The sequence below is a fragment of the Limulus polyphemus genome, unplaced genomic scaffold (genome assembly GCF_000517525.1).
Source record: "Limulus polyphemus unplaced genomic scaffold, Limulus_polyphemus-2.1.2 Scaffold795, whole genome shotgun sequence".
Taxonomy (NCBI): domain Eukaryota; kingdom Metazoa; phylum Arthropoda; class Merostomata; order Xiphosura; family Limulidae; genus Limulus; species Limulus polyphemus.
In genome coordinates, this window is record NW_013666405.1 from 381,761 (window position 1) to 393,833 (window position 12,073).

The 12,073-nt window shown below is 32.9% G+C and overlaps 1 protein-coding gene across 2 annotated transcripts in view; it reads left to right on the forward strand.

Annotated features, from left to right (window-relative positions):
* Window positions 1-8,693: 8,693 nt before the first annotated feature.
* The window catches only part of LOC106460560 (RAB6A-GEF complex partner protein 2-like), a 26,855-nt gene continuing 23,475 nt past the window's right edge, over window positions 8,694-12,073 (forward strand). Inside the window, exons 1-2 of one of the 2 annotated variants that reach the window (XM_013920276.2) lie at window positions 8,694-8,824; window positions 10,640-10,772. In XM_013920276.2, the coding sequence (XP_013775730.1) occupies window positions 10,651-10,772 (122 nt within the window). In that variant the 5' untranslated portion in view covers window positions 8,694-8,824; window positions 10,640-10,650. Of the gene's footprint in view, window positions 8,825-10,608; window positions 10,773-12,073 lie in introns of both variants that reach the window. The other variant, XM_013920277.2, reaches the window with a different exon arrangement.

The following is a 12,073-nucleotide window of genomic DNA, read 5'->3' on the forward strand; positions in this document are numbered from 1 at the left end:
TATATCAATTCATGTGAACATGACTGAAAATTTTCATTTTTTCTTAAAAGGTGGTGTCTATTTACTTGTGACCACGCTGTGTACATAATCATCAAATACTTGGTCCGACATACAATATGAAATAATGATTTAGGCTCGAGCTCTAACATTATTCAAACACCTAAATTACACAGGCCTGTGAATTTAAACTTCATAAAAGTTGTTTTGGTTTTAATTACGAATTTTCCATAATTCAGCTAAGCTAATTTAGAAAAGTATATATTTTTTTCTATCACTTAAGGATTTTTTACAAATCGGGAAGAAAAAAAATCTTACTTAGATTAAATTATTATTTCGTTTACCACAATGAACATTTATTGATGATGACAAAACCTTGTCCAAACGTTGTACATTTGCTCTTACGTTAAACTTGTATTAAAGTTTTTCTTCATTACCCATTCAAGTCGTCTCCAAGCATTATTATCATTATTATGTTTGTTAACAAAAATACAAACAAACTGAAGAAAATGGAAGCTCATGGGTGTAAAACGAATGTGCATCCTCTTTCATCCTGATTGTTTTTGTAAAATCTACGTGTTTTAGTTTCAAAACTACATATTATGGTTTTTCTTTTAAGTATTGCGTTATGACGTTTTGTGAAAATTCTGTACGGGATGGAAAAAAAAATGGATATCATTTTCGGACTCAGTGTACAGGAATTATCATAAAACGTAAAAGTTTCAAGACAATAAAACCATCGCAGGCCTGTGTTATTTTATGTTACTTAATTGATGTTTGAAAAGGACTTAAAATCCCATTAATGTGATAGATCACTTATTTCAAATCCTAACAAATATAAAACAAATTCAGAATTTGTTATTCTTGTAATATGAAATAATACCGAAATATTTACACTTGCGTAGAAGCAATGGAAATGTTGTTTTTTTTGTACATAAATTTAGTTGTTTTTTCAGAAAATATCGGTTTGAAATACAGGATACATATTAAAACATTCGTTGTAATTCACAAGAGTAACAATATAAGCAATATAATACAGAGCAGCATGGAAATTACACTAGTTTGGTTATGGGTAAGTAAAAAGTTATAAATATTGCAATATACTTTTATGGTTTAATATTTATATATAGAAACTTTTCCTCGAAAAAGGAAACAAACTTTATCAAACGCCAATAAAACACATGCACACTCTTACATGATGAATATTTACCTTGGCAATTTATTCTTCACACTTCTGATAACTATCGAACCTCAAGCAGGACATGTTCATGATAGAGCACACTCTTCTCATTGTGAATGTTTGGCATCTGTGGTACTGAAACTTCAAACAGCAACAACAATGATATCGTGATGTTTTTCTTATGGCGCATTGTCTGTTGGAATCGTTATATTCCCTTCACATATACATTTGAATATTAAATCACTTTCAGTCCTCTACGAAAATTATGGTGAAATAAAAGAGCAGTGTATTCTGATGCCACTGAAAGAATGATATGATCACATCCTCACGTCTGTGGTTAAATGAGCAATATCAACAATTCGTCCTCCTATGAGTCTTTTTAGGCCATTATCATTGATGCCAATGCATGTTTGTCTTTCTATCAAATACGTTAGTTTTTGGATATCACTCAAACTGAAAAGTAACAAGAAATATATATATATATATATATTAAGGTTATCTTAAACCTTGGAAATAGACAAAACTTTATGTTAATATATATGAATTAAATTTATACGTTACTTCACATAAACATATCTTTCTGAAGCGAAGTCTGCTGTTTGTGGGGCTTTAGATCTGTCTATGAATGAAAATCTGTCGATTGCATCTGACAGGACGCTTTCTTTTGTGATGCTCTAATAAAAGTTTTATGGCTCATCTACCTTTGTTTTGTTTTTGTACTGTTTTCTCTAAGTACACCCATCATTATTTCCTTTTCTACTGATAATTTTTGTTTTTGTTTTAGCCAATGTTTCTAACACGTGTGCCAAGTACAAACTGTTGCAATAAAATATTTTTTTCCAAGCCTGCAAGCAGTGTATAAAGTTGTGAACAAGTGGCCATTGTGTTGCCTGAATTATTGTTTCATTAAACATTGTCCATCCCCTAACTAACACTGCATGTTGCATGAATGATCTTCACAATCATACAGAAAAAAATATCAATGAGCCCTCTCTAAAAATAAAGTTTCAGAGACATCGCTAGATACTTAAAAGACTCGGAGTTCGGGTTCTTAGGCGCGGAAATTTTCGGCGTTTCAGTATGATGTCGATCATGGTTTTCTATTCTGATTTTTCAAGACACCGGAGAATCTTTTTTCGGAGAATCAACTAGAATCAAGGCACGGGCCTTGTGTTCCAGTGCCTAGCGACGCCTCTGTAAAGCTCTAACTGGTAATTATTATATTTTAGTAAAGCAAAATCACAATATGATCGTGGAATGTTTCAAAAGAAAAGGTAGTTGGCCTAACTTTCACCTAAATAATTATCTTTAAAACATTGAAGAAACCAACCTTGGTGCAGGTAAAGAGATAGACAGTGGTCAGAAAGCACGAAGCACAGAGCAGTACAATAGCACAAGTATAGTTCACAGGTTGGTCTCAACAAGAAGACAGGAGAAAACTGAGTATGTAAAAATGAATAATAAAAGATTGAAAAAAGGAAGTAAAGCACCTGGTCAAAAATAAATACTCACTGCCATATTCCGAATCACTTTTTCACAAACTGAGAAATGAATATCACTCACTCTAAAAAATTTCATGAAGGCTTATAACATAGAAAGAATTAGCATTTTTAGACCTTGTATGCTACAATGTTTGATAACTTTTATTCCGTAGATATTCTACCAATGCGCTATTATAGGGATCTGTAAACTATTTATATAGTTTACATACATTTTACAAAAACACTAACGAGCCTTTGCGTTTATGCCTAAATGAATGTCTATAAGGTAATATATAACAAATGCTTAGGAAAATCTCAATTCAAGTTATGTTGTTGCATAGGACATTATAGTTTTATATCTTTTATGACTAGATAGTTAGTCTTAGTTTTTCTATTGCCATCAACAAAGATAAACTAAAATACATTTAGAAACTTGATTTTATATTTTCAACTAACATTTCATGTCATAGATTACTAACCTTTATCAATATTTATAGAATATATACACATGTATATATAAAGGCAAAGCTATGACTATTTCTATGATTAATATGGCCCGGCATGGCCAGGTGGTTAGGGCGCTGGACTTTCGGGTTCGAATCCCTGTCCCTCCAAATATGCTCGCTCTTTCAACCGTGGGGGCATTATAATGTGACGGTCAATCCCACTATTCGTTGGTAAAGAATAGCCCAAGAGATGGCGGTGAGAGGTGATGACTAGCTTTTACTGCTAAATTAGGGACGGCTAGCGCGGATAGCCCTCGTGTAGCTTTGCGCGAAATTCAAAACAAACCAATTATATGATTACACCAGACAATTATTACAAGAACGTGTTATTTTTCTTTCAATATATTGTTAAAAACAAATAAACTAATAGACGGTATCGCTTCATATTTATCTAAACGTGTAATAATGAACGCATAAAAATTATATAAAAATATATATACTAATAAGATGTTTATCCTTGTAATGATATTAGTCAGAAATGCAGAACACTTTGTAAGTGAAAATATTCAGACCCCATCATTGCCATTGACGACAAATTGAAAATTTCGAGTTGATTGCCGTCTATGAAATTTTACGTGAATTAAATCCCAATGCATTTTGTAGGGGCATTTTTCTAGCTCATCTCTCTTATGAAAAAAGTATTTCTTAAAGTGATTTGTTATTTGAAAAACAAATTATAGACGTAATTGAAGTGGATAACCATGTAAAGATGATTTTATTTATGTATGGTTTAACTATTTTATATCTTAAAATTACGACAAAATTGCTTGTTTACCTTAAAAAACATTAAAACATATTTCGTTGTAAAACAAAATTCAAGAAGATTATCCACTTGGGCATGGTGGGCATGCTAAAAGTATTGTTGAACAAGTTAGAGTCTTTGATAACAAAAGTAAATGTTAAGGAAATGATAATAGATTGTACCTATTAATGGAAAGGTGTTTAGATTGATTAGCACACACGACTGAGAAGAAAGTCATGTCTTTAAAAGTAATTCCGATAACCATGATTTGAACGATAAAATTACAATTCTAGATAATCCAAAACTTTTCAAGGACTGTACATCCATTCTCTTCAAAGGTCCTAATTTTGCTATTTCGTGTCAGCTTACCGAGAAGGTAACTTTTTGATGTTCGTTCATGTCTTCACTAATGTTTCTGCAAATTAAGATTTCACTAAAAATATTTTTCTCCCCATATAGACATTTCTAACTCCCATAACAATGTGGATGAATCACAATTTAATCTTTCTCCTATAACTTCTGATTTTCCTAAATCCATACCTTCCAGAGTTTGCCCTACTATGGAGGAGAGTATTGAGAAACTTAAAATTGATGTTGATAGGATTTTAAATAGATTTAAGAATTATTATGCAAAGTCCAATCTTTCAAGAAACGGGCGGTTAGCTATCAATGAGGTGAAAAAGAATGATCACATAATTGTGAAAGTGAGCGACAAATACAAAGGCTTTGTTTTAATTAATACATCTACTTTCTTAGAAAAGATTATGGTTCATCTCGAGGATACATCTAGTTATGAACCTTTTAACAAAAACCCTACAAAATAACTGGAAAAAAATGCTAAAGACATTTTGAAGAAATTTAAAAGTAAAACTATTATAACCACGCGATTTCTAGACAATCTTGGATCATTTCATTCCAAGCCCCTGAACTGCATGAATTATCAAAGATCATAAATCTGACATATGCAACTCTCCGTTAGCGTCTGTATCTTGGCTACTTGATAAGCTACTTCACCGTCTCCTCAACAATATCCCTTTACACCTAAATAGCACTGACGTCTTTCTCAGTAAGTTACGAAAAGATAGTTTACAGATGAGTTCAAACACTATTCTGTTTACTCTTGATGTCTTTTCTATGCACCCTTGCATTTCTATAGAAGAAAGTATACGCTCGGTTATGAACCTTATTAGATGGACTACCCTTTCTACTACCAATGATACCCTTATATAACTAATCTATAATCCTCTCAGATTACTTTAAATTCAATTCAGCTCTATAAACAAATCAAAGAGATCGATATTGGCAGCAATATTGCTGTCGTTTGGCCTCTATCTTTATGAATTTCTTTGAATCATCAGCTCTTACTCAGTGGAATTTTGAAACTAATCTTGAACCAACTAGATGGTACAGATATAGTGAAGACATTTTCGGTTCATGGAATCATGGACTCCCTTTTCTTTTGGAATTCGTTCAATTCCTTAATAATCAATACCCCGACATAAAGCTCTCACTTATTCATACTGATAAAGTATATACCTTTTCTTGATGCTATGATTCTACTGAAAACAACAAACTTATTTCTACCGTATATTCCAAAGTATGTTTTAAACCCATTGTTCTAAACTATAACTCACACATCCACTAACTACCAAGTGGGGTGTTATTATCAGTCAACTTAAAGAGAATTGAAAAAATTTGCAACACTATCGGCAAGACGCAAGCCAAGTTGAAACATCGAAAGTTACTGTTTCTAATGGTTATCCATATAGTTATATTACTAATACATGCCACAATTTTGACTCACAAGATTTTAACAAACAACAGAAAAAAAAAGAAACCACCATATCAAAACACTGTTTCGTGGATTATTCTCTTTGTGGATAAACCTTTAACCACTCGTCTTCGTCAAGCAACTAGAAAATCTGGTTTGAATATCCACATCATATTTAAGCCCTGTAAACAACTGAAAAATATGCTTGCTTGTTTAACCTTCAATAACAACAATCCATGCAAATCCAAAAAGTGCTTAGTTTGTTTGTTTGGAATTTCGCGCAAAGCTACATGAGGGATATCTGCGCTAGCCATCCCTAGTTTAACAGTGAAAGACTAGAGGGATTGACCGTCACATTATAACGCCCCCACGGCTGAAAGGGCAAGCATGTTTAGTGGGACGGGGATTCGAGCCCGCGACCTCCAGATTGTGAGTAGAGCACCCTAACGGCCTGGCCATGCCAGGCCGCTAAATGGCTTAGAGAAATCTTGCACAATTGGGAGCACCATCTATGAAATGACATGCACACAGTGTTCAGCTACACACGTCGGTGAATCCAATCGTCCAATACAGGATCGTTCCAAAGAACGCATTCTAGCCGCTGCAAATCTTAATAATAAAGAAGCCACCACTGAACGTTACATGAATGCACATAGCATAATGAGACACCTTACCTGGCTAAAATTTTAGAGTTTTGTGACAACTTTCTTGATTGGAAATTTAAGGAATCTCTTTAGATTTAATCCAAATGCCCTCCCAATAACAGATACAATACGTGGCCCCTCTAAATCTAATATTATTTCATGTAAGACTTATTTTTTAACATTTACTTTTATGATCAGCGACTCTAACCTGTACATCTATACTTCTAGCACGCTTCACTGTGCAGTGTTCTTTTATTGGTAGTTTTACATTATTGTTGGATTACTAAATTTAAAATCAGTTTTATAACCTGATAACGTAATCCATAATAGAATAAAAACATTTATCTCAAGCTGTTTATCGTCTTCATTGCAAATGCTCCATAAGACTCCTAATTTCTACCTGTAACTAAATATTTAATGTTTTGTTTTTCCAACAAGTTATTCTTTTTAAAACATTTTATTTACCATTCTCGAAAAACACATATGGAACATCATTTCAATACCAGTATAAAGGTGAAAGAAAACCTTAAGTTGTAGTACATTCTTGTCTTCACAATCAAGTCCAAAACAAAATCAGTAGTTTGTTGTGAACAAAATTATGGTGCAATTACACTCTCTTAAATTTTATATCATATTCTTTCCTTCAAATGTTCTTGGTGCATTTCTGAATGGAAGATCGACATGTTTCTGGCATAGACGCGAAGCAAGTCAAAATTTGCACTGTTTGTCATGTTAATAAAAAAAAGTGTAATATTTTCCCATCTGGCAATTCCCCCAGAGTAATGTACTTCGTATTTCTACAACAAATTTCGAATGTTTTTATAAAATTAGGTGGATCAGCAAACTCCAAAATGTGTTTGTTGTGAATGTGTAATTATGGCTCTTCACAGGTCACGCCCAGTTTTCTAAACAGCTTTCTGGATGCAGCACCTTGATCTGATATAACAACATAGACACACAAACCAATTTCCGTAAGTTATCAATGCAAGTGATCATTGCATCTTTTACTGAATTGCTCTGCACTTTTCTTAATGCCCATGTGTGCATCAGAGTTTGTTTCCATTTATCCACAGACCATGCATGATAGTGCATTAGTAGCAGATATAATAATGTCCTATATTTCCCATCATCCTCAACGCCAAGTTATCTTGCTTGATTGAGTAGGTGAGGTCTACCCTAAGAGCCATTTCGTCAACCATAAGAATGCAACGATCATCAGTCACAAAAGTGCTAATTTTAGCTTGGGGAGCTTTAAAAATATTCTCATTAAAACTTGGTTTCATTTGTACCCATGTATCCAAAGTGACTATGAACTTTTAGCTGGGAAGGAACTGCGAAGGAAACGACACAGCCCTTGACCTTGGTAACATAAAGATTAGACAGCATTCTATCACTCTTTCGAACTGCTTTTCCTGTTTTATTGGTTTGCATAAGAACAAATGTCAGTGTTTGTTTGGAAAAAAGATTCTGGGCATCCATGATTATTCTTTGTCTTGTGGTCGCCGAAGCCTGGAGAGTGTTACATGTCTTCGTTAGTTTCTAATGCAAACGCCTGTACAGTATCTTCTTATTATGAAGTTGCATCTACAATTGTTCTACAGTCGGAGAATGTTTGGAATTCTACGGGTAGTTTTTAACAGATTCATTCAATGGAACGTTGTTGCCATCAACCAGAGAGTGCTTTGCAGCCGTTTGCGGTATTTAGATGGATGTGAACGCTTGATAATCCGTCGACTGCTTTCTACTCGTGGCGGCTTGAAAGGTTAAAGAGTGATGGGATAGCATTATGGACCAACTTGTTTTATGTGACATTGTTCATGGCCTGCGATACTTCAAAATGAATTGCACACAATTTACAGTTTGTATACATGTACACTAAGTCTTTTCAAGTTTAGACGCATCTATTAAACCCACTACTTGCATTACAGCAAAACAATGACCTATAAGAAAATTTTACATCTAATGTCAGTATTGATTAAGTGGTGTTTTAATTATTAAATATTTAGCATGTGAGAATAAATTCTATAAATTATTGTATAGCTTTTAAACCATTGTTTGGCAGGATTAACAGTTGAAACTTCCTGTTTATTTATATTTAAAAAAATAAACCTGCCAATTTCGCGTTTTGATGAAAATTACACTTATTGTTTAAAGTAAATGTCATTGATCAAGTGCGGTGTGTTGGCTCCTGCCTTTCTGACGTATGTTTGTACAATTTGGAGCACTGAAAAATTCTCTTTTATTTACGATTTTATTATTCAAGTCACTGGATGGCAACATTTCTGTAGGCTATAAACAATATTTTTACGAACAAAATTGCTACAGTTCACAAGCGGAAAGATAAATGACATGACAACCGCTAGAGGCGCTACTTGTTATGCAGCGGACTGGTTTTAATACGTCATGAGCCTACTATAAAGTTTACTTGAGTGTAGTTTTGCGAGAAAGTTTTGTATCGTGTCACCGTCAATGTAATGTTGATAAAAAGCAACAACTAGCAAAGGTATGTTTATATATAATCGCTTGCTATCAGATAGTAAATTAAAATTAATATTACGAAGATGCTGCACATAGATTGCGATTACACAAACTGTTGCCATTCATTGTGAATGATTCATACTCTTATTGTTATGTATTATAATACCATGTTACTGTTACTATGTGTGAATTGTAGTATAATTTATAAAACAATGTAATAATAATTAATATTACTATTACATTAGTAATAGCCTTATTAGTAATACCATTAGTAGTACTAGTTGTAATACATTTATAAACACTGCATTCTTAATCTAGTTCTTTTGATGATTTTCTAGAATTAGAATTCCAAATGAGGTCTTATTACTCAATACTACAGTGTTTTGCATAGGGAAATAATTACGTTTTTTGCCTTGTAAGCAATGCGTATAAAAGTACACCCAAAAATTCATTAGTAATGGATTAACAATAACATAGCACTACTTTGATGTCTTAGGAAGTTGACTTACTTATCGGTTAGCCACGACTCTGCAAAGATCTTTCCCCACAGTCATGTTAATTATTTTTATTGAAGAGGCTTCCTTTCATTTACTATAATTAAAGGTCATTTTCCAAATGTTTACTGACTTACCAATAGATTTATTTCTAATCATTCTGTAATGCCTCACCATCCTGAATATAGCTATACATAATCAAGAATTTAATATCATCAACAGATTATTAATTATGGCCTTATCAGTAATGTAAATAAGAAAAAGCAAAGCCCCAAGCACTGATTCTTGAGGCACTTCACAAGTAGTATCAATAAAAGTAGTTGGATTGGACTTCATTAATAAAAATCCTAATTTCACATATCCATTCACACTGCATTCCAATTAATTAGTTTTCCTCAAACCAAAATAATGTGATTTTCTTAATTAATCCTTTGTGTGCCACTTTGTAAAAAGCTTTTTGAAAATCTTAAGTACACCAAAACCACACCTATTCTATATTTAAGGTTACGAGTAATATCTTCTAAAAAGTTAATAGATTAGTAAGTTAAGATTTTCTTTGTTAAGTTAGGTTGACTTTCTTTCAGTTTAATGATATCATATTTCACTAAATGATTTTGATGGATGAGATTGATATATTTCAAATCCAGAATGGCTTGGTTAATTGTAACAAGCATGGGAGATAACTTCTATTTATGAAGAATTGAGACAAATGATACAATTACAAATATGTTATTGTAACACAGTAGGTGGCAAAACGTCAATGCACTTACTCAAAAAAGCAAACACAAATAAAAGGAACAATGTAGTTTTGATTAAATAAGCTATTAACTGGAGAGTTCTTACTGGAATTCTTATCTTTGAACCTGTGTATAAGACAAGGGGTAAAATCAGACATTGTTTTAAGAGTAAAAAATATTGTTTTATACACTGGCAAATATGGTACTAATTCATGGGCCATTAATTAAGGATGAATATTTTTCATATATATAAAGCGTTAGTTGCTCACTAACCAGTATTTTCCCTAGCAACAATATTCTCTCTAATTGGAGAAAATATTCCACCCATGGGTAACAAAACTAACCACATCCTGAAAACCAGTTAATTAACTTTGCATGGCTTTACAAATTTGTATATATCAAATTTCATTTAAATTTTAAGCAACACATAGGATAAGAACAAACACAGATATTTCTTTCATCTGAAAATATTATTATACAATAATTTCTGTGGTTATTTAATAAAATAAATATAATCAGTTGGTCAAATTGCTAGACTTTAGTATGTGTTTTTATACTTGTTCTGTTGTTAACTATAGCTATGAAGTTACAAGTTTTCATGTTTTAAAGAGTTATTCGTGATGGAGGTTCATGCTTCATTATCCCGTGGAAGTGTGTTCCTTGCAGGAGAAACCATTGAGTGTTTAGTGACTTTTAGAAATCCTTGCACAGAATCAGACTCTTCACAACATGAAACAAATGGGTAGGTTTGGTTGTTTAAATTTTATTTTTGTGGTTTAGGTACATCAAGCTATTTTATCAAGCATTGAAGAATGTTTTTTCTCGGTATTTTCAGCTTTCAACATTTTAGGTAGGTTACAGTGTGGTGGGCCAAAATATATAGCTTCCTTGTGTTTATGGATTGGGGTGAAGAGTAAATTGATTGACTGAATGACCTTTTGTTATATTGCTGTTTCATGTTTTTTTTATAATACATAATCTTTCAACAATTTAGAAGTATTTGAAATATTTCTGCTCTATATATTATTGGGGAAGGCTCCTCTTCAACTGATCCATGGTAGTTAGACATAACATTGGTGGATGTAAATAGGCCGAATTCTAGCAAATCCCATTTTGTACTTGTTACTGCAATGTTGGATTTCATGGGCTGCTGTTTGTGTCCCAAACTTTACAGCAGGCACAAAAAAAATAGAGGGAAAGTAAACTTTGATGTGGAAAGTGTATGATCTCCACTAAGTACTTTTTTTTTTAAGGAAAATGATTGAACCAAGGAGTAAACAAAATTTTTTTTATATTATAATAATCTTATATACAGACCTCTTGATCCCAAATGAAGTTTGACCTGAAAATCTTTTAAAACTTTTAGGCAGCTCTCTCCGCTTATTAATTTATCTAACTTTGAGAAGGATCAAACAAAATCCTTGGGAGGAGAAGCATTTTAAAGTTTTCCAGAATTTCACTTCTGGTGACCTTACAATTTCTGGCACTTAGCTGCCACAGAAAAAAGTTTCATGGCATTCTACTTCTTAATTCGTTCCTTTTTCGGCATGTTTAATGGAAGGAGTATTTGCAGTTGTGCACTTCACTCTGATCGGCATATGTACATACTGTCTTTGATTGTCATGTACTGCTGTCACTGTGAATCTTTGTGTAAGCTCTGTGGGTTTGTTGTTTGAGTGTCCATTTGAATTGCTTGCTACTACTAAGAGCCTGTGGTATGGTATGACTCAATAAACTGCACAAATGTTTTACTGCTGATCAAAGCAAAAACTTCACTTCCTCTACTACATGCACTTTGTGTGATATATTATTCATAACAAGGTAATCAACTTATTTTTGGAAAAATGTAGCTTAGTGATAAAACAAAACACAAATTTACATAACAAGAAGCAAACAAACAATATTTGTAATACAACAGAAATATACAGTGGTGGGATTCAAATATTTTAACAATAGGTTCTCTCACTAGCAGCATGTAAAAATATTAGATATTAAAAAAAGGGGAGGAGCCAGAAAGCCCCCCCCCTCACTGAGAAAATAAAA